The following is a 26,518-nucleotide window of genomic DNA, read 5'->3' as shown; positions in this document are numbered from 1 at the left end:
AGCTCTGGCTTCTCTTTGAGTCTATACCTCTTCAAGGTACACGGTTTGCATTTTTTTTTCCAGAAGTAAATCCAGATTGTGTTGTGCTGGATGGACTCCTAGTAAACATGATCAGTTTTTTTAGTATCGAAGCTGCTGAACATTTAGCTATAGCTGAGCCATCTTTGCACATTGCTAATCATCTTTGCATGAGATTTCTTTGTGCTATTAGAAGACGGCTAACTGAAGCTGAGAGACATCTCCCCACGAGGGTCAGAGAAATCCTAGGATCGCTTTTGCCCAGGAACCAAAAAACAAGAAAGCCAAACAAATCCTAAAATTGCTTTTGTTCAGGAACCCAGCATTTTACAACAGCAGCTTAAAATCAGTCGCTTAGTGCAAACTACCTGCATCAAGCTGGATTGTCTCCAAAGAGCCCCCACCATGTCTCTGAATTAGACGATTACCTCATATAACAAAATATCACATCTTATCTTATTTCTAGCTGTTTTCCCATGGACAGGCTCCTTGTGGGGGGGGGGGGGTTGGGGGGCAGCTGTCCTTGTCTGGAGATGTCGAAGCTCCATCCTGCATTTCAGATCTTGTATTGAGCAGTGGGTGGGAACAGATGAATGCCAGGTCATTTCCCAGGCAATAAATACATAAATAAATAAATTCTGCGATTCCTTCTGTGCTCTCTGAAGAGACGAAGGGGTTGCAGTGTTAATGGATTATGTGTTCTGTCTTAGCTCTTTTCCCTGGCTGAAATATCAGTTCTCCATTGACTCTTAAAAGAAGGAAAACCAAGAGTGAAATGACATCTCTGGCATAAAGACTTCCCCAAGATATCTTGCTTTTGATCACTTTAAGCCTGATTTCTTATAGCTTGGTTTAAAAAAAAAAGAAAAAGAAAATAAATGGCTCCATTTTTGAGAGACACGGTTGGTCCTGTCAATCTAAAGACTTCAAACAAACAAAAAATGATATGTTACTAAAACGTTTGTGACAGCTCGTGGAGAAAAAAAAATCTATTTTTCATTTTTTTAAAAAATTGAATATGTCAGCATTCTCCCATCCTCCGGTATGTTGGAGTTTGCTCATTTTCAGTATAGCTACAGGCAGAAAGAGGGAGGAGGCGGGGGACAATTCTGTCCGTTTCAACTTCTGTCAGTTTCTCATTTTTCAGTCTTCATTTCATACCAAACACTGGCAATTTCTCCAGTCTTAAACTATTCAGAACTCTACAAAAATACTTCTTTAAAAGCTTGTATGAAAATCCATATTTTTTCGTGCACCTATCTCCTAAGACATGCATTTTTGTATGCATGTTTTCCTAATACCCACATTTTTACAAGCAATTTTCCTAATAGAATGCATTTTGAAGGTCATTTTTCCCAAAGGTGCATATCTTTGCAAGCATTTTTTTTTTTTTTTGGTCTGAGAACGCCACTGAATGATTTGGAGAAGGGCGTGTTTTGATGGATAACTGAATGTGCTTGAAAAAACAAAAATAGCTAAGTTCAAAGTAAAATACGAACTGAATAAATTCCCCCCATCCTGCCCCCTGCCACACAGACGCACTCCCATTTCTGAAGACGCCTGGGTGGTGAGGTTCCAAAGCTGATGGTTGGGAAATTGTAATGTCGGTGTCATTAAGTGCAAGCGGTTGACTGTGAGAAATCATTTCGTATGCATCTTTTCCAAATTCCTTTGTGAGCTTAGCTCTCCAACACAGAGAGCAGTTTAAAGTATAGCAGTGTTCTTAAGACAAATCTTCATGCTGAGATTTGTTATCACAAATTATTCCAAACAAGCAGCCCATTCAAGCACTGCACCCAGCATCAGCTCATGGATTTTAAATATTTCCTTTTTGCCCGGCTCAAAGGAGTTACATTGCTGTTCATGTGACCACAATCATGGTCTGAGGGTTGTAGAGTTCCAGGTAAGCAAGTCTCAACCTGGTCCACATCTGTACAGGAAGCCACTATGGAGACCCTTAGAATTCTCTCTGTTCCACTCTGTGCCAAGGGCAGGGTGCAGCGAACCTCCGCCGTTGGCAGCCTTCCCTCCAGCTAGCGGCCTCCGTGCCATTACAGTTATCTGCAGAGCAGACGGCTCTGCAACTTGGCTAGGAGTGGCAGGATCACACCGCGGGAGTAGGAGTTTGCCTAGCCAGATCTGTGAGGTGCAAGCCCAGAGATGGCATCCCAGCTGCATGGCTGAAGGGCATCTGTGCTGTCCCACTGCTGGAACTCTTTCCAAGAGTGGAGTTCTCATTTTTGATGGTTCTTTTTTCCCCTCCTTGGTACATCAAGACAGAACCTGAATCGAGGGGCTAAGTTCTTTTCTCACGGCAGCCAGAACAGCCCTCTGCTTTCACAATTGGTTTCATTTCCAGGCATTCCTCTCACTGTGTACTGCCAATCCTATGAGTCACCCGCACCTGAGGCTAACTGGAGACTAACTGAAGATATCTTTGATCACATATCAGCATTGTTTAGAACGGAGCTTCAGCTGCACGGACAAACCTGTCTTGCTGTAGCAAGGGGGTGCTCTAATCTTGGAAGTGGAGGCGTTTGAGACCGCAGGACTACTTGGGTGATCTCTGCAGCTCCTCCTACATTTTGTAAAGGCCATAAACACCATGCATTTATCAAGACTCTATCTCCAGTGACTCAAATAACGCAGCAGAACTGGGAGAGTTTTGTCAATGAAAGCAAACCATGAATGGACCAAAGCATGGATTCAGTATAAAGCAGCTGCATGGGCCTGTGAGCTATCAGCAGTGGTCTCCCTGCAGAGATCATCATAAAACTCTGGCAGGCTCCGGAGTATATGAAGAATTGTGTGATCTTTGACCCAAACTAGTACACTGAAATGCACACACAATGGTCCTTCCTGGTTCCCCAGTGGAATATTGCCATGTGGTTCCCTTCTGCTGAAATGAAGGGGGAAAGAGATCCTTCCATGCATTCATGGAGACCTGAGCAACAGATCACTGGAGCATGGAAAGAGAAAAGATCTGGGAGGTAGATCTCATGTGCATACAAGAGCCATATGCTTCTGACACCAGAGCCACTCCATTCTGGTCACTGCCCAGAGCAAATCTGGACAAATTTTCCAGCACAAGTGGGCAAATCTGCTCATTATACTTTCTATTCATCTCCCCTCCCCTACTGTCCTAAAAAAGAAGAATGAAAAACATCAGTTTTCATTGGGTATGTTCCATTTTATTGTTTCCAGTTGGAATTAATGTTTCATATTTCCATGAATCTCTTTGCATTTTTGATATGTGAACATCTCTGCAAACAAACACTCCTTTGCATTCTTCAGGACCCAGGCACTGTTTTAAATTACAATATGAGATTCCAAGGATCAGGCAGGTTATCCTGACACAATTTGGCCCGCGTGTCATGCATTGTTGTTATGTAGTGACTTTTCCATTGTTTTAGTTCGAAATGGAACTTCAGGGCACAGTGGGGCAGGGGCGGGTCTGACAGATCCAATTCATGTATGCAGGGCTCTTCTCTTGGAATATCAATTCTATGAGGGCAGGGTAACAGGCGAGGCTTGCACTAATGCCAGGTGTGGGAGAGGAACCAAGTGTATGCACTTTTTCTATCCTTGCTGAATTCCTAGGAATTCTTCCAGGCTTAGTTTTTGATGCTCTTTTGGCTGGTCGAGGTTTTGGAGATGATTTTCACACCTGAGCCGCTCCCTGTCCCTTTTCCGCTGCTGGAGCTAAAATTGCCTCCTCCAAGGCTCAACCCACTCCCCCCACCACCTCCACCACCGTAACCAAAGGAAAGTCCACTTCCAATGCTGCCGCCGCCACCTCCAAGGCTTAAGCCACTTCCAAGGCCAAAACCTCCGCCGCCGCCGCCGCCTCCTCCTCCAAGGCTTAGGCCAACTAATCCTCCGCCGCCGCCGCCGCCGCCGCCTCCTCCTCCAAGACTGGCAAAGCTGCCACTGCCAAGACTAGGCCCACCAAACCCTCCTCCTAAGCCGACTCCTCCACCACCACCGCCACCGCCACCTCCAGAACTGGAGCTGATGACAGCTGCAAAGGAAGCACAAGCGGTGGATTAGTTGCCCTGCCGTGTAATCGCCACTGCATGGTATGCAAAGATGTTGACCGGGGCTGGAACTGGTTTGCCTTTCCTCTGCTGTCCTAGCTCACCAGTCCTCCCCGCCTGGACCAGCATGGGCTGCAGTCCTCAGGGTAATATAAGGAATACTGGCTGATGGACACGAAGAACTGGGAGGGGCAGGCTGGACCACTGCAGGAGGGTGAGTGGGGCTGGATGTGCCCAGTGCTAGATGGATCTCGGAGCAAAGCCTTCTTTCCATTTCGCCTTTCATCTAGAGTAGGTGCAGGGCCCGAGCCTTGGTGGGGGTGGGGGATAGCAGGGTAGGAGGGTGAGATGTATGATCTGGATCTGGGCCCCTGTACTGCTTTAGAGTGGAAAGAAAGGAAGGCATCGCTGCTAGCTACACATTGAAAGCAATAGATCCATTTCAGCTCAGAGTGTGATTTGGATCTGGACAGTTTTGTGATTACACAAAACTGGGTGGGAGAGCTAATACCCTGGAAGACAGAAGAAGATTCAGGGTGATCTCAATAGGTTGGGGCCCTGGGATGGAAACAACAGAATGAAATTCAGTAGGGAAGGTTTAATTGGAATCCCGCACTGAGCAGGAGGTTGGACCCTCTGCCCCCCTGGCTCCCTCCAACTCGAACATGCTATGATTCTACCATCTCACAACCAGTGGGAGACCAGGAAGGGAGCGAGGCACTTAGCCCTACTTGAGAGGAAGAAGAGGGTTGCCTGGATGGGGGTGAGCGGCAAGGCACGGTGGAGAACGCAGGCTCTGTGGTTGGCACCTGGGAAAGGGAACGAAGGAAGGAGAAAGACATGCAGGCTGAAGCAGCTTCTCTTCCCCCTCCACTTGGTAGCTCAGGGAGGGAGCTGGGATCCTGCGCTTGGCAGTAGGGGCTGCCCACACAAGGGAGCTCAGCTCTGAGTCAGGCCAGGTGAGCGCGCCATCTTCCCAGAGAGCCTTCCTGGTTTGCCACAGTGCACACCAGCCTTCCCATGGTGAGTGTGGGAACCTCACTGAGGAGGAGGTGCCTGCCTTTGCTTGGAAAAGATCCAGCTGGTTCTGTAGGAAGCTGCTGCCTGCTGTGGACTAAGACTGCCCAGGAATTTGTTCAGGTGCTTGATTTGCATGGCATCCTCTGGTCTACTGTATGCCAGGATTCCCTAAATTTTGACAGCAGGGCCTTGGGTTTTGGTTTGCTTCTCTGGATCAAAGCTGCAAGCTCTTCCCACTCTTGTGCTCCAAAAGGTGTGCACACCTATTCTCTATCAGCCGTGGGCACAATCAGCAGGCATCTGCCTTGCAACTCTGGGATGGCCTGTTCCACCGTGCCTTTTGGTCTCCCTCCTTCCTTTTTGCCCAGCCCACTGGGGCTCAGGGGTGGATGCTGTTTTCTGAGCAAAGGTGATACCGCAGCACCTGTCTGCAGAGTGCCAGACCCCCTGGTGCATCCGTGTTCCAGTGGAACGAGTGCCCAAGAGGTGGAGAGAGAGAGAGAGAGAGAGAGAGAGAGAGAGAGAGAGAGAGAGAGCGCGAGCTCGGCATTGCCTGAGGTTTTTTCTTCAGAACGGAACTGCATCCAACACCACTTCTTGGTGTCTCCAGGCACACCTGTCCTCCTTGTGGAGACAGTATATACACAGGGTGGGAGCCACCCTCCCCTGCTAGCACCTGCTCTTTTATTGGAAGCCAGATCGCTGGCATGTTCAAGAAACCATCCATCTGCAATCCCATATTCTCTTTGCAAGGAGCAGGTCCCTCCAAACTCAGTGGTGCTTCTGCAAAATGGGCAAGTACATGCTTGGGCTGTAAATGCTGAAGGTACTTACAGTAGCTCACAGGACCGACTCCTTCTCCACTCAGCCTGTTGAAGAAGGAATTAAAGAACAAATGAGGCCAGGTCTGCCTTTCACAGGGAATAGGCCTTGGCGTTGTACGCCAACGCCGTGCATGCTGCTGAAGAAGCCGGCTGGGAGAATCAGCACCCTTTGCCACTGTCCACTGGGCTGCTTCATGCCACCTCCCCAGGCTGCTGCCGACACCTGAACAGCGTGGCTGCTGCCACCATCTTCCCCGGTTGCAGCCATTTGAAATGCCCGGCCTGTGCCCTCGGGGCCTGCTTCCTGCTCTCTCAAGCCCTCCCCGGAGAGCCTCCTCATGGAGGGACGCAGCCACACGGGGAACTAACACCTGCCCTGCCACTGGGACTGTGCACACTGGCGCTATCGTTCTGTCAGTGGCTGGCTTGAGTTTAGCAGAGACACTACGGAGCAGCGTTCTCAGCTGCAGGGCTACAGAGGGACTGAGAACAAAGCTCAGAAGACCGAGTAACAGGGCTCTTCAGCCTGGTATGTAGGAGAAGTTCAGTTCATCTTGCAAATCACCCAGACTTGACCCATTTGCATCCCTGAACGTGAAAGGGAGCGCATTAAAAACCAGGTTTGTGCATTCCAAATGTCATTGCAGTGTCCTTCAAAAACTTTCTTCCAAAACAACAAAAACGCCTCTGCTCTTTGAAATGCACTATATACACACATACATTTCCATGCTTAATCTTTGAGGGGAAAGTGCACACTTTGAAAAAATGTGCCTAGAAATGAACATTTCCAGTCCAGCAAGAGAGTTTGCAAACAAAAAGGCGAGCAAGCTGAGTCAAGCTCTGAAGCAAAGTTGAATGAGTACTGGCAAGCTCAAGCTTGACTGCTTGCCCCATCTCTATAATGGGACAGAGAATTACCAGATGGAATTTGACCAGCTTTACGTTCCTGAAGAAGGACTTGATGGAGCCCATCTCACCTGCCTCCCTTCCTCTTGCCTTGTCAGGGCTTTTCTACACCTTTGGACACCATGAATAAAGCCAGACCATTTCCATCATCTGCCCCTGGCATCTAGGTACTTGCATCAGCCCTCCCTTCCGCTCCTTTTCCTCCACCTACTGGAATTTGCACCTAATTTCTCCACCCACCCAATTCCCACTGAAACATGAGAAAAACACTCTCAGCTCCTCCTTTCTGTGAATTTGCTGGAACCCTTTATTATGCTCAAGTGCTCCCCACCACCCAAGTATCTCAATCTACTACTAAATATAGGGTACATTTAATCTTTTTTGATCACACACCCAAAAGCAGAGCTCATTGGTTTGACATTGATTTAATTTCAGACAAAGGAATTTTACCAACAAGCAATATAGTTATTTCTTCCAGGAGACTGGAACATAGAGTGGTTTTCCAAGTCTGAACTAGTTCATAAATTAAAACTAGCAGTGCCACTGAATTTCATAATCAATTGGCTTGCTGACTGAAACTTGTCCATTTGTAATGCTCACCTCTGCAGTAAGCTTGGATCAGTGCTTTGTGAAATGGCAATTCCATTCCAATTTGATCACAAGCTTTGGGGTGTACATATCTTGCCTCTAAAGCGATGCAATTTCCACAAATGTGCTGAGCTGGTGGGTAAGCCCTTTTCTTACTCAGGGCAAAATGTGATGATGTCACTTTAACACAACTAATCATTCAGAAGAAACCGCCAGCTAAGTGCATACGCACACCTCTCCCCCATTTCGATCTCACATATGGCTTGGTTTAATATCCAGGTAGTCCGCCAACTCGCTCTCTCTCCTCATGCTAGTTTCGAGGCGTTGTCCATACAGTTCTTTTCTGTGCGCTAAGTAAAAATTACTTTGCAAGGCCACATAAAAATGGCCCATCAAGAAGGAGCTCTATAACGTGGCACTGCACTGTGTCGTGCTGCAAAATGCATTTCCAACCTCTAGCTTCCGAATGCCCTTGATACTGAGCATGTGCAAACGTGAGAAGACCCTTGAAAAAGGACCCTCATCGAGCCAACACAGGAGAGTTCGTTCTGGGATGCTTGCCCAGCATTAGCTAGAATCACCCTTTGGTCGACTCTCTCGGGCTTACCGGCTCTCCTCCCCTTCCAGCAGCTTCCTGTAGGTGGCGATCTCAATGTCCAGGGCCAGCTTGACGTTCATGAGCTCCTGGTACTCCCGCAACAGCCGGGTCATTTCTTCCTTAGCTTTTTGCAGCGCTTCCTCCAGCTCGAGGAGCTTGGCCCTGGCGTCTTTGAGAGCCAGGTCCCCGCGGTCCTCCGCATCACCAATGGCTGTCTGCAGATTGGCGCACTGCGAGGGTGACAGAGCAAGTGCATTTACTGTCCCATTTTGTCATCAACGCTTTCATAGTTACTGTGACTGCCGTTGCTGCTTATTGCCATTCATTTATTTGCTACTCTTTGACGATATAGGATCAATCCCAGTTGGGTCTCTTTTGAAGCAAAGCTACACAGGACTGCTAGAGTCGGCATGCAATTTCTTTCTTTCCACATTTGCTGTTAGGTTTAAGACAGCCGAGCATTCTCTTTCACCCAGTCCAATGATTTCCAACATTTCCCTGCACCAGTTTGTCTGCCAAGAAACTCCTGCTTCCTACAACAGATTGCAGGAAGCATTCCCAGGGGCACAATGCTCATGAAGGCGCTCGCCTGGCATGTTGGCCTCACTGTTGCCACGCCAAAACCTGAGCTGGCACACCAGACTTCCTTGCCATTGCACACAGGCAGGAAGATTGGATACAGTGGGAAGCTTATAATTGCTCACTGTCAGAAATCTCCGTTAAGCATCTGTGGAACTGTGGAGTTCCCTGGAACAGTGTTTGAAATTGATTGCTGTGAGCTGCCAAACTCAGGCTTAAACCAACTCCATGCTAGCAGGACTGGGGAGCTTGTGGTCCTCCAGATGCTGTTGGACTCTGGCTCCCTAATCCCTCCCAGCATGGGCAATGATGGGAGTTGTAGTCCAACAACTTATGGAAGGGTTCAAGCTGCAGGGGGATGGTATTCTTGAAATGAGAGTTTGCTTTTGCCCACGCAGGTGCTAATGCATTGCCTGCTAGGTCTGAGCTAGGAGAGAAGGCATCCAGCTTTGAAAAGCCATTAAACTAGGCTATAGGAAGCCGACTGGTAAAAGGCCCAAAATAATCAGGGACACAGAGGGCCATCTCCACTAGGGCAAATGGGCAGATATCAGGTTTAGTGGATTATTTTGCAGGACCTCTGTTGGCTGTCTGGCTTTGCTATTGTTCCAAATGATTAGAGCAGCAGTTCCCAAACTTCTTTGGGCATAGAACCTTTCTGAAGACATTTTTTTTCCCGCGGAACCCGAATTCCGTCCCTGATTTTTACCAAGCATTGTGAACCCACAACAATCTTCCTGCTTTCATCTGCTCCTATTGCCTGAGTGCTTTGCATAACATAGCAGGTTTGGAAATAAAGAGAAAACATTTTAAATAAAGCAAAAGAATAGAGGGATTATATGGTAATATCCCAATTGAATTCTTTCAGTTATTCCCAACACCACGCAATAGGGTTCCTAGGAAACAAATGACATGATATATGTCCTTGTTTGCTGCTTGGACACCGATTGACGATTGAATTGATGGCCTCGTGTAGTTTCATTTTAAAATCCATTTTACCATTGATTTTTGAGATTTTTCACGGGACTTTTGCAGAGCCCTAGGGTTCTGCAGGACAATTTGGGGACCGCTGGATTAGAGGGCTGTTGTTGTCCTGATGCACCCCTCCGGTCTATGAACCTGACAAGGAAACCACCACCACTGCCAAGTAAGAATGGAGCTTTTCTGGGTGCACAAAGCATGTGAACATTTGCCTGAAGTTTCCTTTCAAGTCCACGCTGGTAGCTCCCAGAACTTGCTGCCAGATTTGGGGCATTTCCAGAAACAGGCCACAACTCCTAATGCCTGCATTGATGAGCAAGGGTGTTGGTTTTCTTTCAGCTTGAGGGCCAAATTCCATTTTGGAGACATTCCCAGGGAGTGTGTGCAGAAATGGGCAGGGTCCAAATACCAAGAACATGACCATACTGGAGCTCAACACTCTTTCTAGCAGCAACTTAGCATCAGGAGAGGTGGTTTAAATGTTTAGAATAGGAAGAAAGACTTGCAAGAAAACCAGGAAACCCCAAAGGATTGATGGTTGGGAAAAGCAAAGAGGGACTGGGGGAAGAGGGCACATCCCGCTAGGAAACCCCAACGGGCCAGATGAGGTTAAGGAGGGCTCAGTTGGGCCTGGGATCCTCCGATTCAACACCCCTTTTAGAGTAAACAGGGGAAAAACAGCAGCCAAACAAAACAACGTAACACCATGGCTGAAACAAACCAGGAGCCTAGCATCCTGTCTCCAACAATGGCAAGCCCAAAACAGACACTGTATGTCCTAGGTTTCCTTACCTGGTTCCTGGCGTTTTCGATTTCTGCCCGTATCCTCTGAATCATCCGATTGAGTTCCGAAATTTCTCCTTTAGTACTACGTAGGTCATCACCGTGCTTCCCTGCTGTGGCTTGGAGCTCCTCAAACTGCAAATGTGGGGGGTAGAGATGGGAGAGGCCGGGGAAGACACACATGCACAGCCCTGGTCAGGAGCCAGTTTGGCTAGAGGGCTCCTGCTGGACTGTGACCACAGGTGGCCCGAACTAGGCAGGATGCCAAATGTTCCTCTGTACTGAAAATGCACATTGTAAAAACACACAAGCCTTTTTTAAAAAAATAATTGTTGGGATCCAAACAGGCAAGGAATGGGGAATGCATGCCTATCTACCCCTGGTGTGCTCCATTTGAAAATTACACCTCTGAAGCTGCCATGTGCATTCATTCATTCATTCATTCATTCATTCATTCATTCATTAATAAGTGCTTGCATAGCCACTGGAGCGTGGTCTGTTCCCAAAACGGAGCCCTTCCAACTCAAATGACCTTACTAGACCTCAAGCGTCATCAGAGGCATGTTGCACTGGAAGCATCCCAGGGGAAGCTAGTCCTCCAGGGACGGGTGGTGGCCTGACTGCTCAGGGACTCTTTGGCAGATGGGTCTGCTCACCTTGTTCTGGTACCAGGCCTCCGCTTCAGCTCGGCTCCTGTTTGCAATGTCCTCATACTGTGCCTTCACTTCAGAGACGATGCCATTGAGGTCCAAGTCTCGATTGTTATCCATGGAGAGGATGACAGCAGTGTCAGACATCTGTGCCTGCAACTGAGCCATCTCCTGAAAAAATATGCAGGTAAGAACCAGGTTAGTAAATGGTTAAAACCCAGCCCTAACCCTAGTCTATTCTGGGATGGTGGGAAGGGCAGGATGAGTTTGTGAAGGGCCAGTATGACCTACACTATGTAAAATGTTCAACTTCCTAGAGAAAAGCTTCACAGGATGTGGGAGCGAGTAAAGGGAGGAGAAACTTCTATGTATTTTAATTTTAGTGTTGATGAATTAATTTCTGTTTTGGAAGTTTTGAATTTGAAACTTAAATCTTGAGTTTTGCATAAGACATTTAGGACAGTGATGTGAAACCCTGAATTTCTAAGTCTCTTCTTCCTCCTCTCTAACTGTAAGAGGACAGAGATTTGCATATAATATACATATGCTAATGTATAGCATAGATGCATGTTTTGAAATAATTTACTTGAAAGAGAACTAGTGAAGTGAAGCTTAAGGCAGTAAAGCGAAGAAGCATTACATTTCCAAATCATTTATAATCCTCTTAAGACCTTTTTATTATTCTGCAGGTTTTTTTCTTAAATTCTGAATTTACATTGACCTAATCGGATCCCCTCTGCCCCAACATGTACATTCCTACATATAGATTAGGAAGGGGGAGGGGGGAATAGAAGTGGGTCTTAGATCAGATCGATCCAGAACATTCCCCTGGAAGCAAAAATCGCAAAAAGGGACCTGTCGTTCTTTGGGAAAACCATGAGAAGGCAAGACTCCCAGCAGAAGACAAACCTGCTGGGGGAGGCTGAAGGCAGGAAAGATGGGAAGACCACCTATGTGACGGATCAGTTCCATAAAGGAAGCCTCTGCCTTGAGTTCACAAGAGCTTTGCAGGGCTGTCAAAGAGCGGGCATTCTGGAGGATGCACATTCCTAGGGTCACCAAAAGCTGGAGATGACTTGACAGCAGGCAACAATCACAACAGACAATGTGTCTGCAGTGGGAAGGGGTGTGCCTAAGTGAGTTGCACTCCTGCTCCATCAGCTGCTGTTCAGGTGATGAGCATCTTTCCAACCTCTCCCTTCCAGCCATTCTTTGTCATGAAACGGGACTTGGACTCGATGACCCTTCAGACAGAAGCACTTCAAAGAGACGTTGCCCTTTGGTGTTGTGACATGATCCATGGAGAGGATCCTTTTGCAAGCAGCCAGCCAAGATTCGGTCTTAAAGTCACATCTCCTGTAGACTACAATGGAAGAGGAGCCCTGAAGCGTACAATCCAGGTTTCTCAGCTCCCTGTAGCTCTCAGCCAATTATTTAAATACCTATACATATTAAGCCTGTTTAGGACTTATTTAATGCAGCATTTAATTTCTCGAGTACGACAGAAAGAGCAGAAGTAAGTTGAGTACCGCTTCAAAGAGAGCTCTCAGGAAGGTGAGCTCATCGGTCAGAGAGTCTACTTTGGCCTCCAGCTCCACTTTGTTCATGTAGGCAGCATCCACATCCTAAAGAGACAGCAAAGAACCTGCATCAGCCTGCATCGTTCACCTGCATCATCCCGGGGAAGGGGAAGCATTCAGAGGGGAGAGGGATAGATGAGGTCCAGATGCTTGCTCTTTGACACACGGATGCAATGCATTTGGAAGCATCTTTAACGAGTTTTCTCTATCTCATACCTCAAAAGAGCCATTTTGCCAGCATGAGGTACAGGCACTACCTTTATGTAGATTATAAAGGATGTGTATATTGACACAGGTCCATTTGCTTTACATTAACATTGCTGAAAACCTCCCAGATAGCTCTGACTACAGGGAACTATATTTAGTAGTAGTAGTAGTAGTTTAAACCCTAGGGTGAGCTCCAGAGGAAGCAACCTTCCATGAGAGCAAGGCTTGTTCTTGTGGAAGACCCCTCCACCCCATTTCTGGTTTTCCTCCCTATATACCATAGCTCAACCCATTCAACTGGGTCTCCTGACTCTGTGTATCATATTCAGAGGGTTGGAGGAGCTGTTGTAGGAAGGAGAGCATGGGGAAATTAATCTAGCTATTCAGGCAGCTTCTTTCCATGGAATGGGACGGGCTGGCATTTTGTCAAGCAAAGAAACAAGGCAACTGCCAGGACAATCAATCTAGCTTAAATCTGGACCCAACCCCTAGTCAGCAACTTATGCTTCTGGAAGGTAAGGTTCAGATGACTCCTTTTGGAATCCATCCCTCCACCCAAGAACGGGGTGGAGACTTCTGGCTCGGCAGTGCAAGCTGAGCCAAGAAGAAGTCTGCAAACACTCACAGAGCTCCAGTTGCACAACCAGCAATTCTCCCTGCCAGGAGTGGCTGCAGCGAGTGTGCGCCAGCCACCGTTCCCAAGGACCTTGCCCACTGATTCACGGTGAGCCAGGGAGGGTTTGTCTTGCCTTCAAGAAATGCTCAGACGCTTTAGGGCAGAGAGAGAAGACACCATCCTGGGTGCACCCTGGTTAACCCGGCAGGCCCTCAGCCCCGAGAGCAGGCAGCCTCACCTTCTTGAGCATGACAAACTCATTCTCTGCCGCTGTGCGCCGGTTGATTTCTTCTTCGTATCTGTTGGAATGAGAAGTAAAACTCTCAGAGGTTGCCTCTCATTTCATGGGCAACTCTTTTCCCTTCAGTGTATCTTTAGGGAATTAAGAATAAATGGCAACAGTGCTGTATTACCAATCCATAGCATTGATTGCACTTATTGATCTAAATCACCTCTGATAAAGGTTCATCCATGCCTGATGTGCTCCTTGGGTGGGGATAATGATGCCCCTGGTGGCAGAGACTTGGTCACCCTTTTGTTATGCTTTGCTCATCTTGGAGATATGCAGAGAACATATCCCCAAAATTACTGGTGCACCACAATTTGGCATTAATAGAACAGATGTGCTCTCTTCGTCCGGTTTCTTTAAGGACTGTCATTTACCAGAAGGGATTGATCCCAGGAGTATAAAGGCTGAAAAAATCATGAAATCCAAAAGTGCAGCCCAAGAAAGCACATCATATTCTGTGCAGCAGCAGCAGCTCACAGCAGCTCACAGACCATCGGTGAGGGTGTTCAAGGGCAGGCTAGATACGCACGCGGTAGGCATGTCATGAGCAGAACCGGCTGGAGCCAGGGGTCAGACTAGATGGCCCGGGAGACCCCTTCTGACTCGCTCTGTTTCTATGCCGTCTCAGCCACAGTGAGGCAGGTGCACTGAAGCAGTGACCTGCCTGCAAAGCAAATTCCTCCTCCAGATGACGCAAGCAAGTGAGGCAACCCACAAGCTCCAGGAAGAGACAAGACCAGCTGCCAGCCAGCCTCATTAGCCAGTCTGACCCTGAGGGAAACTCTCACGTCGACTCGGCCTTCTCTGGACAGGCCTCATTGTTTCCTGCAGACGTGGTGGGAGACAGCCACGCTCGCTCGCTCTGTCACGAAGGCTAGAGGAACTCGCGGTGCAAATTGCTCCTTGCCATTTCTAAATCGGGCGCCAGGACTCCTTGCTCAACCCCATGTCACCTGTGCAGCTCCGCCAGCGGTCCCAGTGCTGTTAGGAATGGGGAGGCGCAATGAGGGCCTCAGCCGGCAGGCTGCGAAATAGTATCCACTTGCTTCTCTCACCTGTTCCAATCATTCGCAATAGGGATGGGTGAGAGTTTAATTCCCGGTTTGATAAAAATGCACCCCCGCTCACAGTGTTCTCCATATTCAAAACAAGACAAGACTCTCAAACTTAAACCAAAGCCCAACATGGCAGGAACGGAAAGCGACAGGCTTGTCTATCCAGGCCCAGGGCTTGGGAGACCTCGTTCTTAGAAGTCTGCATCTGCAAGGCAGGACCGTCAACTGCGTTAAGGAAGAATGAGGCTTGTTGTTGCATTTCCAGCTCTTTGAATTAGGCTTGCTATCTTCCTTTGGGAGAATTATCTAGAATTTATCCAAGATGGAGTCAGGCAGGTATGAGTGGAGGAACCCTGGACCCCTCAAGAACCTTCTAAGCCCTTTTTTAGACTCTCTCTCTCTCTTTCTCTCTCTCCCCCCTTGTATTGCCAGCCATATCCATTCATTTTAATGAGATAAATTGCTATTTTACTATTTCATCGATGGGCCCCTACTGTTTTTGTTCTGATTTTGTTTTGTGAACTGCTTTGGTTTATTTTTTTAATAAAGATAATGCAGAAATAAAGGCAGCACATACATTTTCCTGAAATAAAATAGATATGTGCATATATGTTTAAATCAAACCTCACCATGATTTAGCTTACTTTTAAATTAACCCTTTCCATTAAACACTTCTGGGATCCCCATCTGAACACCTGCAATGTTACTGTAGGTACTGCTCGGAATCTAGCAGCGTCCCCCTCCCTCCCCCTGCAACGCCTTTGTACTAAAGAAAAGGCACTAAAGAAATCCCTTGAGTGATGCTCGTGACAAGCCACTGCTCTGGCGTTATTATTAGTATTGCACTACATTTATGCCCCACCTCTGGCCTCTTGTGAGGAACCCAAGGTGCCTTACGAAGCTCCATTTTACCCTCAGATAGCAGCCCTGTGTCGTAAGCCACAGACCTTTTTCTTTGCAGTGTTCTTTCTTGGCCCAAAAGCACAAAGCACCCAGAATGAATCTCTGAGCATGCGCAGAGCAGTTTGTTGAACCCAATCTAGTATTCACCTCCAGGAACTCTCCTTATGAGCATGCCGGGGCCCCTTCCCTTGCCAAGGGGGGGGCCTTCTGAAAGTGAGCATGCCTCTCTGCCTGCTGATCCCAGTGAGGCTGCCCTCCTCTGCTGATGCTGGGTCAGGGGCTCAGGAGCCGGGGCTGCCTTGTCTGTGGCTGAGGAGCTTCCCTGGTCTGAGTCCTCTCCCACCAGTGCCCATCTCGCTCATTCCTAGGGACGGCCTGCCCACCGGGGGAGCCTGGCCTTGAGGGAAGGCCTCTGCTTCGCTCATCTCAGTGTCCTGGCATGGCCCAAACTTGCAGGCCTCCCCCAGTTTGGCTTCACATCTGCTTCTGAACCTTCTGAAGTCCTGCCAGCAGCCCAAAGCAGCCCCCTTCTCACTCCCCAGACCCTGTGAGGTAAGCTGGGCTGAGAATGAGTGCCTGGCACAAACTCCCCTGGGGAGCTCCACGGCCAAGTGGGGACTAGAGCACAGAGCTCCCAGGTGCCCAGCCTGACACCCTCACCACTGCACCACACTGTCTTCCATGGCTCAAAGGGATGGCAAGGCAGTCGTCTTAGGGAGCAGTGCAAACCTCCTGCTCCACACAGTGCTTCTCCTGGGACTCTGCATGGGCACTCACAGCCCGAGGAATGATGTCCATGTTTCAGAAGAAAGGAGGAGAGGAGCTGTAGCTGAAAGGGAAGGGCCTGCTGGGCACTCAGCAGATCCCGGATTCAATCCCAGTTCCTGCAGGCAGGGCTAGGAAAGTCTCTTGCCTGCAGCCCTGGGAGTCACTGCCACCATTTCATGCTGACCATGCTAGGCTGGACACCTAACTCAGTAGATGGCGACTGCCCACGTTCCTGCGCTTGCAAAATGGACACCACTGGCTCTTCCCTTTTGCAGAGAGCGTGATTTGTGCCCGTGCCCGGTTAGTTTTGGCCCCTGAGGTGGTGCTCAGCAAGAAAATCCCAGCAACCCCTGCAACCTATACTTGGGCAAGCTGTGTTCCCCATCCCATTACGGGAGACTGAACCCAGCTTTGATGCAACATGTCCAGATTCTGATTCACCACATCCTGGTCTGATTCATCTTGTAAAGATTTCCGGGAATGCCATCTAAGTGCTTATTGTAGCATTTGTAAAACTGGTACAACATGCCAGAATTTGCTCAAAATGTGTATGTTCTAGCACATCAAAAATAAATGATTGTATGATTCAATCCTGAGTCAGGAGCCAGTTTCTACTGCTCCCTTTTATTCTTAATTATAATTGTTTCTATAAAATATTTTCTCTGCAAATGCTCATATTAGTCAACATGGTATAGAGTTTTACCTTTTTAGCCACACTGATGCAATTGGCAGTGAGGTGGAAAGTATTTACTTGCATAGCTTGGAGATATTTAAGAAACACCATAGTAATTCAGCGTGTCATGGCAAATTTCAGCTCCGCATTGGATGCAAGGGATAAGCAGAGATCAATTATCTCTCCAAAGTTCTCTTTCAGAACTTTAGTCTCCAGCATCCACTGGAAGAGCAGGAGCAATTTTTGCACTGCCACCTTTTGATGTGAGTTTAATTTCTATGGAGATAATGAATCAAGGGGAAGCAATGTGTCATCAGCATCCATGACACAGTGCAACATAAGCAAAACGGAATGATGCGCTTTGCATCCATGCCTCTTTCCCCTTTCTTTTTCAGCATCAAAGAGATACTGACGTACATGAATTAAAATCTAGATACCAAGTTACATAGACATTATGCATGTTTCTAGGGTGGGGGAATCAATATTAACAGGCTCTAAATTACACAGCGGGAACAGTTTAAGGCAGTTCTTATCGCAGCTGTGCTGCTATTTTGTCTCTCTGTACTCCCACCTCTTGACCTGGGTTTGGATGCAGTATCTTTACTGCACATGGAGAAGGACATCATTTTTGGAACAGGACTTCTCATGTCCTCATGTCCAGAATGACCTTCAAACTACTCTGGAGGGTTGCAGGATCCTTTGGAGGAAATTAGGAAAGTGTGTGAGGAGGAACTGCAGGGGACAGGAGTGGAGGCAACGGGGGAGAAGAGGAAGTGAAAGTCCCTTTCCTTCTGGCAGTGGAATTAAGATGCTTGATCCCAGAGCCTAGAATGACAGGGGGGCGCCTGGCTCCCAGACCTTCACTTACTTGGTCTTAAAGTCTTCCACGAGGTCCTGCATGCTCCGCAGCTCCCCATCCAGCCGCCCTCTCTCATTGATCAGGCTGCTCAGCTGCTTCCTTAGGTTATTGATGTAGGCCTCAAAGAACGGGTCAAGGTTGCTCTTGTTACCACTGGATTTCAAACCCTGCTCCTGCAAGAGGGTCCATTTGGTCTCCAGGACCTTATTCTGCTGTTCCAAGAAACGGACCTGAAGGAGAAGAACGTATTTTATCCATCCATCCGTCCATGCACCCACTCACCGATCACATTTTATTAAGTGCATCTAGCACCCAAACTGCAGATGCCTTTCGGTTGGCTTATAATCCTCACGCATGAAGCTCTCCTACTAACTCAGAGCACGCAGCCCGCCTGCCTGCCTGCTGGCAAATAGCCACAGCTCTCCAGGTTCAGAGGCACAAGTCCTTCTTAGCTCTGCTACGCAGGACTGTACAAGTGGAGCTGCTGGGAATTGAACCTGGGCCTTCCGCGTGCAAAGCAGGTGCTCTGCCACCCAGCTGCCGTCCTTCTCAAAGGAAGGAAGGGCACAGGGGCTGCATGAGTTGTTCTGGACATGCATCTCTTACATACCGATAGCTTAGAGCACGGCCTTCCGTGTTTCTGCTCAGAAGTGAGCCTTGTTGAAGTCACTGGCCTTATGCCCAGTTGTGTCCATTGGACTACAATTTTGGCAGGGATCTAGGTGGAGATTCGGTTCCAGGGTTAATACAGTGAAGCCGTCCTGAGTTAGCTTTGCTGCAGACAGACAGACCAAGCTATTTCTGGTCTCTGCCAGTTTCATGCCTTCACGAGTCCACTCCATCCTGTTTCCACATTTTTTCATTATTATTTTAATATCCGATATTTTAAATTTGAACAATTACTTCCATTGCATACATTATAATATTTTTGTTTTTAATTCAGTATTTTTAATGTTTACATTTCCTAATGTTCTACCTGTAAACAATTTAAATTATGTACATTTTTGTACTTGACTTGGATTCTGTCAATCCTAAGTCTTCTGCCAAAACAGAATTTAATTTAATATTTTATTGTATTAAATTTCATATTTGTACTGTATTAAATAGCAACAGAGCATTTATATTGAAATTATAATTCACTAATAAAATTTCTGTAGATTATATCTTTTCTCTCAATGATGAAGTAAAATATATAAAATAAGCTTCCCATTTGTCATTAAATTCTTTGGCTGGTCTTCTATTTATATGGCTGGTTAATTTTGCCGTTAGTGCATATTCAGCTAGCCTATTTTTCCAATCTTCATTGGTTGGGCAGTCTTCTGCTTTCCCTTTTGTTGTAAGTGTGACAACAACTGTTGTTGCTGTTATCGTACATTTAAATTATTCTTTTATCTTTCTTGGAAGAGTTTTTGGCATGATACTCAATTGCATATTCTTAGCATTCATAGGAAAGGTAATTTTATTTTTTCTGTATTTCAGCATGTATTTCTCACCATTTTTGAACTTTTTACATGCCCGCCACAGATGGTGAAAAGTCCCATCCACTCCCTTGTATTTCCAACAGTTTTCAGTATAATTTTTGTCTATTTTCTCAATATCTTTTTGGGTAATATACCATTGAAAAACTTCCTGTACCACTTTTTCTTAATGCTTGTGTAGCTGTAAATATTACATCTTTCATACATAAAGTTTCCCATTGGTGGAAGAATATTTCTTTCTCAAAATTCTGCATCCATCTTATCATAAATGTTTCAACATGTTCAACTCCTGTATCGTATTTCCTGTTTCCACATTAATAAACATTTTTAACCTGTACAGATATTCATACTTAAATGTGCATATAAATAAAACATTCCAAAAGAGTTTCTTACCCTCTCTCACATTTAAAACTTGCTTTCTCTTGAAGAATATATTTATTTGCTTAAATATACATTTTATATGTATTTGTTTGTTTTTTTAGCCTGGAATTAGAGCATATTTTATTTATTATTTATTTAAAACATTTCTATGCTGCCCCCATCGCAACAAAGCCTTGGGGTGGCTCACAATGAATACATAAAAACATACATAAATAATAATAATATAACAATTTAAAAGGAAAAAAAAACATTTAAAAACCCCTGGTGCATTCTCGGATAAAAATTTTAAAATCCTAATTAATAAAATAATTTAGCAATTAAAATAAGTTTTAAATAAAAAGGTCTTACCCTGGCGCCGAAAAACAAATAACGACAACGCCAGGCAGACCTCTCTGAGGAGCGCATTCCATAGGTGGGGCGCCACTGCAAAGAAATCCCTCCTCCGGGTACTCACCCTCCTAATGTCCTTCACAGAGGGTTCCCAGAGAAGGGAATCTGTTGCTGATCTCAAGGGGCGGGAGGGCATATATGGACGCAAGCGTTCCTTTAGATACCCAGGGCCCAAGCTGTTTAGGGCTTTATAGGTTATAACCAACACCTTGAATTGGGCCCGGACTTCAATCGGGAGCCAGTGGAGCTGACGGAGAACTGGGGTTATATGAGAACAACGCCCAGTCCCCGTCAGCAACCTGGCAGCTCTATTCTGCACCAACTGAAGTATCCGGACCATCTTCAAGGGTAGCCCCACGTAGAGCATGTTACAGAAATCTAATCGGGAAGTTACCAGCGCGTGTGTCACTGTCGCCAGGCAGTCGTTCTCCAGGAAGGGACGCAGCTGATGTATCAGCCGAAGCTGAAGGAAGGCGCTCCTCACCACTGCCGTCACCTGAGCTTCTAGAGACAGCTCAGGGTCGAGGAGCACTCCCAAGCTGCAAACCCTGTCCCTCAGAGGGGGTGCAACCCCATTTAGGACAAGGCCCAAGTCCCCCATCCCGAGGCCCAAGCCACCCACCAACAGGACCTCCGTCTTGTCTGGATTGAGCTTCAGTTTATTGGCCCTCATCCAGCCCATTACCTCGGCCAGGCACTGGTTCAGCACAGCCACTGCCTCACCTGGATTGGTGGAAAATGAGAGGTAGAGCTGGGTATCATCAGTGTACTGATGATTCCGCAGCCCACACCTCCTGATGACCTCTCCCAGCAGTTTCATGTAGATGTTAAATAGCAAAGGGGACAAAATGGACCCCTGCGGAACTCCATGGCACAACTGCCATGGCGCAGAGCCATAGTCCCCCAGCACCACCTTCTGAAATTGGCCATTGAGATAGGAGTGGAACCACTGCCATGCGATGCCTCCAACTCCCAATCCCGCTAGCCTATTCAGAAGGATACCATGGTCGATGGTATCGAAAGCCGCTGAGAGGTCCAGGAGAACTAACAGGGATGCACTCCCCCTGTCTCTCTCCCTGCACAGGTCATCGTACAGGGCGACCAAGGCAGATTCAGTGCCATACCCGGGTCTGAAGCCGGACTGAAATGGGTCCAGATAATCAGTTTCATCCAAGAGTGCTTGGAGTTGTTCTGCCACCACCCGCTCTAGCACCTTGCCCAGGAACGGGAGGTTGACCACCAGTCTATAATTGGCGGCCACCTCTGGATCCAGGGATGCCTTCTTTAGGGCAGGCCGGACTACCGCCTCCTTTAAAGGGGCAGGTACCTGGCCGTCTCCTAAAGAGGCATTGACCACCTCTAGGATCCAGGTCCCAATCCCGTCCTTGGCTTTCTTAAGTAGCCAGGATGGGCATGGGTCTAGTAAGCAAGTGGTAGGACGTACTTGTCCAAGCACCTTGTCCACATCATCGGGCCACAGCAACTGAAATTCATCCATTAACTGTTGACTCGACGGCGTCGATGGCGTCTCCCCAGTAGAATCTGATCCAATAGCAGAGTCAAGCTCGTGCCGAATCTGAGCAATTTTCTCCCTGAAATGCTTGGCAAAGTCGTCACAGTGGGCCTTCGAGGGTGGCACAAGATCTTTCTTCGGGCCTGGATGTATCAGCTCCTGCACCACCCGAAAAAGCTCCGCCGGACGGCATTGTGAGGAGGCAATGGAAACGGAGAAGAATTTCTTCTTCGCCATCCTCACCACCACAGCATAGGCCCGATAATGGGCTCTTAAGTGTATTCGGTCAGAATCACCCCGTGATCTCCTCCACCTATGCTCTAGATGTCTCCCAACCTGCTTAATCGCCCATAATTCAGGTGTATACCAAGGAGATGAACAGGCTCTGCCAGGTGGGAGAGGATGCTTGGGAGCGATCGTGTCAATAGCCCTGGTCATCTCTTCATTCCACAGTTCAACCAGGGCATCGACGGGATCACCAGCCTTGTCAACCGGAAAATCCCCTAGAACTTCCAGGAATACATCAGGATCCATCCGGCTCCATATATTGGTGAAGCCCGAAATCTGAAAGCATCTGCATATATTCCAATCCCTACATTACATGCTGATTGAGTCAGTTCCCTTGGAATGCAGAAGGAGCAACCTCTGTTAGCATCTCTGTGCTTCTTTAAATTTGAAAGATCTGCTAAAGGCGTATTAAGCAGGGATTTGGTGAACTGTGGTCTGAACAGAGATGTGTTGAATCCACCAGATAAGCAGCTGAATCGATGATGCTTGAAACATTGGAGGCCTCCCTGCATTAGGGTTGACTATTTGTCCAATTAGATCAGTATTGTAACTGGCGGTGGTTCTTAGGGAGGTGGTCTTTCTGAAAAACTAATAATGGAGTTCCTCTTACTGGGGGTGTCAGGGATTGAAAATAAGATCTCCAGCAGGCAGACCAAGGGTTCTGCTCCTGAGCTGTGCTCTCTCCTTTATGCAGTGGTTTCCGTAGAAGGAACACTGGGAGAAAATGGAAAGGGAAAATGCGGGGAGGAAATGTGAAGATGACTGAGACCGGGAAGGGCAGCAATAAAGGAACTAGAAAAGAGCCACAAGTGTAAGGATGTTTCACTGGAGATCAAAGCCAAGATCATTCACATGATTGTATTCCCAATCACTACCTATGGGTGTGAAAGATGGATGGTGAAGAAAGCTCGCAGGAAGAAAATGGATGTGTTTGAGACATGGTACTGGAGGATTGCGTTGTGAATATCCCAGATCAAATCAATCCGGAGCTTTCCTTAGACGCAAATATGGCAAAACAGAAGCTGCCGTACATTGGACACATCATGAGAAGGCCAGACTCCCTGGAGAAGTCCATCATGCTAGGGAATGTTGAAGGCATAAGAAGAAAAGGAAGGCCAGGTAGGAGATGGAGTGACTCCAGCAAGGAAGCCACGGCCTGGAATTTAGAACAGCTAAGTGGGGATGCCATGGACAAGACATTTTGGCAGGCTTTCATTCATACATCACCATAAGTTGGAGACAACTTGATGGCACATAAGAACAACAGATGTTCATTTCGCTTCTGCACCATGGACAAACTCCAGATCCAGATTCAAGGAAAAAATTAAAGACAGCTAAAATAAATTTTGGGTGGAAGAAAAGCTTAAGAAAATTATCTTAGCTCTCAGCTGCTTCTCTCAATTCACATTTATCTGGACATATTTGTCTATGTGTTTATCTGCACGTATGTTGATCAGGCACAGCATCTCTTTCTCTCCTCCCATATTATCTTACGGTAGTTGAATGAAATCTCACCTTGTCAATGAAAGAAGCAAACTTGTTGTTGAGCGACTTGATCTGTTCCTTCTCCTCTTTCCGAACTTCTTGGATGGAAGGATCGATTTCCAGGTTGAGAGGTGCTAGGAGGCTTTGGTTGACGGTCACTTCTTGGATGGTACCAACCCCAGGCGAACCGGCACCACCACCAAAGCCAATGGGGCCTCTCGCTGCACCAAGTCCCCCACCAAAACCAAATCCTCCTCCTCCTCCTCCTCCTCCTCCTCCTCCTCCACCAGAACTACCAAACCCAAACCCGCTACCTCCACCAATGCCATATCCACCACCAGATCCACCACCAAAACCAAACCCGCTACCAAAACCACCTCCTCCTCCTCCACCACCAAGTCCACTGCGCAGGTTGCCAGCTCGGCTGATGGAAATTCGTTTTGTGCCTCCAAGATTATAAAGGCTCCTGCTGCCAAAGGCACCTCCTCCTCCTCCGCCGCCGCCACCACCACCACTACCAATGCTGATCCTGCCAAAGCCGCCACCACCGATGCCTCCTCCACCAGCCCGGGCGAGAGAGAGTGAGCTGAAACCGGACCTATTTCCACCTGGGACAATGGCCGAGGCTGCACCGAAACCCTTGCTGCCCCCACCTCCACCTCCTCCTGCCCTGACAGTGTAAGACTGCCGGATCATCTTGGTCAGGGGCCTCTGAGAGACGTTGCCACAGAGGAGGAAAGCCAGAAGACGCGGCTTTGGTGGGAGAGCGTGTGAGCCGGCTGCTTTTATACTTCCGGAGACCTGGGCTTGGCTGCTTTAGGAATCAGGAGATCAACTTAGTGCACTCATGGTTTTGACATACCTGGAAGGCAGGTGTCCAACTGAGCTTGTTCAATGCTAATTGAATATAACACACCTACGGAGTTATTTGTTGTTTGCATGGCCTGAAGCCTTTAATACCTGCAAACCTGATTGGCTACTAAATGCTTCATTATCTAGCCGGAAGCTAAGAGAATGAATGGGCTTCCATTCACAGAGAGGGAACCGGCAAATTCCATGCAACGCCATGGACATGCGCCTATGGAAACGATGCATGGGAACAGCAGAAACGGGACGATCAGCTCTCTGCTCATTGTTGCTTCCTAAAACATTGTCTGTAAAGTTCAGCAAATCACATGTCTGGAGACTGTCAGTGCTACCATCTTCTCCTGGAATGAGTAGCAGTAACTTCCAAGCTTTTAGGCGGGATTCCCCCCTGCCCCACCCCAGTCCTAACTAGAAGCCTGGCACTGAACTTGGGAAAGGTAGAGAGCAAGGCAACTAAGTATCAGTGGCACCAAGGTGTGGGGAGCGAGCAGATGGAAGCATCCCACCCTTGGCCATTTTAATTACCTGCTTTATTTAAATTCTGTCTTAGCTGCCGGGGGACGCCAGGGCAGTGTGCAACAGCCTCACAAATCCTTCACAGAAAACGCGAACACAATAAAGCGACCAGCTTTGCAAGCGTCTCCCTCCCCTGCTGCTGTTTTCCATGGACTCCTTGAAAGAATGGCGCAGGATGCGCATACACTGCATCAGTGCATTGCGATGTGATGATCGCTACCTGGCTTTGCTGGCTTTAACAGGGGGTGAGACCCTTGCATGGAGAGCAAGCCAACGAACTGGGATGGGCTGAACGGACCTTTCCTGTTCAGAGGCAGTGTGGCTCTCTGCCCTATGTGAACAGGCTGGGAGCAAAGGCAGAACTTGTGAGCTTCTTGGGCAAACCTGGCTAATCACAACAGATGACTGAGAAGTTAATTTGTGCCCGATTAGGAGTTGTACCCGGTTTGAAATTTCCAAACTGAGCATGGACTTGGCCACAATCTGTGGTTGAAACTGCACATTTTATTTGTATGCATTTATCTATTAGATGTATATCCCACCTTTTTCTTTTTGAAAGAGCTCAGAGTGGCTTGCATCAGTCTCCTCCTGCTGCTCTCAGTCTTATCCCCACAGCAGTAACTCTGTGACTGGCCTGCAGTCACCCAGCTGGCTCCGTGGCTGAGCGGGGACTAGAACCCAGGTGACTAGCTCTTCACTGTACATTTCCATGTTTGCAATGGAATTCACACCCCAGCTGCTTTAAATGTGCACAGGAACAATGCGCATCGATATAGCTTAATCAGTGGGAGAAGAATGCATAAATTTCAAAGACACACATGATTGATACGGACATTAGGAACAATTACATATGAATATGTACATGCATGTTCACACAAAAAGACAAAAAGATCTTGCAATCTGATAAGGCAGCAAGTCACAATGAGCTATGAGATAGAATCTGGGGAAGGCCCTGGCAGGCACGCTCCTGCTTTGCTGATTCATGCATTCTGATTCTTTGCTGATTCTGCTGACGGCTTGCTGGATAGCAGTTTGCGTCAGTCTCTTTCTGTATCTTGCAGATGGGTTCTCCTGCTGTGTTGGACTGCAGCTCCCATTATCCCCAGCCAGCCAGTTGGGGAAGGCTGCCCTGTTTGCCATCGGTTCCAAGGGGCTAGATGAGCATCATGGTTCAGGCAAGAGGCTTATCCGTGCGTGTGAATCCGCTGCAAAAGGATGCACCTGCTTCCACCAGTGGATCTTTCTCACTGGACGGGGGGGCGGGGAGAGGAGAGAGAATTTGGGTGGTCGCCTGTCGAGAAAGGCCTCTTTCTGAAACAAGGGCTGCAGAAATGCCAGGAAGGTTTTGAAAGACGGCTGCCTGCAAGCAGAGCAATGAATGCACATTGCTGGGACTTAACCATCCGTGAGAAAGAAAGCATTTCCCAGCATAATCCGACCTGTCCAGCAACACAAGAGCTTGGAGGGCAGATGGAGCATGTCATCTTCAGAGTCCTGGTGGTTCATTTCTCTGTGCTTGACTGTGGGGCACAGGATCTGCTTTAACACCAGTCCCTTGCTGCTTGGGGGGCTTTGGTCTCACAGAAGGTGTCTCTGTGCCGCCGGGGCAGAGGAGAGGGAAGGTGAGGCAAGCCGGAGAAGACAAGCAGACCTGTGCAGGGAGATT

The 26,518-nt window shown here is 47.7% G+C and overlaps 1 protein-coding gene across 1 annotated transcript; it reads right to left on the bottom strand.

Moving 5' to 3' along the window:
- Positions 1-3,632: 3,632 nt before the first annotated feature.
- LOC123029787 (keratin, type II cytoskeletal cochleal-like) lies at positions 3,633-24,165 on the bottom strand. The gene is made up of 11 exons (XM_044443107.1): positions 23,847-24,165; positions 23,500-23,654; positions 17,944-18,164; positions 13,626-13,686; positions 12,514-12,609; positions 10,991-11,155; positions 10,344-10,469; positions 8,001-8,221; positions 5,910-5,944; positions 3,973-4,039; positions 3,633-3,933 (listed from the first exon to the last, which is right to left on the bottom strand). The coding sequence occupies exons 1-11, from the start codon at positions 24,163-24,165 to the stop codon at positions 3,633-3,635; spliced, it is 1,767 nt and encodes a 588-aa protein (XP_044299042.1).
- Positions 24,166-26,518: the final 2,353 nt, after the last annotated feature.

Source organism: Varanus komodoensis, unplaced genomic scaffold (genome assembly GCF_004798865.1).
Source record: "Varanus komodoensis strain SLA01 unplaced genomic scaffold, ASM479886v1 scaffold41, whole genome shotgun sequence".
Lineage (NCBI taxonomy): Eukaryota > Metazoa > Chordata > Lepidosauria > Squamata > Varanidae > Varanus > Varanus komodoensis.
Note: the sequence above shows the minus strand (reverse complement) of the source record. Positions and strands in the feature narration are given on the sequence as shown.

Excerpts from the sequence above, each read along its gene's own strand:
- LOC123029787 (XM_044443107.1), bottom strand. The coding sequence starts at position 24,165 with ATGATCCGGCAGTCTTACACTGTCAGGGCAGGAGGAGGTGGAGGTGGG. Across the intron at positions 18,165-23,499 it reads TTGCTTCTTTCATTGACAAG|GTCCGTTTCTTGGAACAGCA; the intron begins GTGAGATTTCAT and ends CTTCTCCTTCAG. Across the intron at positions 12,610-13,625 it reads AGTTTGTCATGCTCAAGAAG|GATGTGGATGCTGCCTACAT; the intron begins GTGAGGCTGCCT and ends CTGTCTCTTTAG.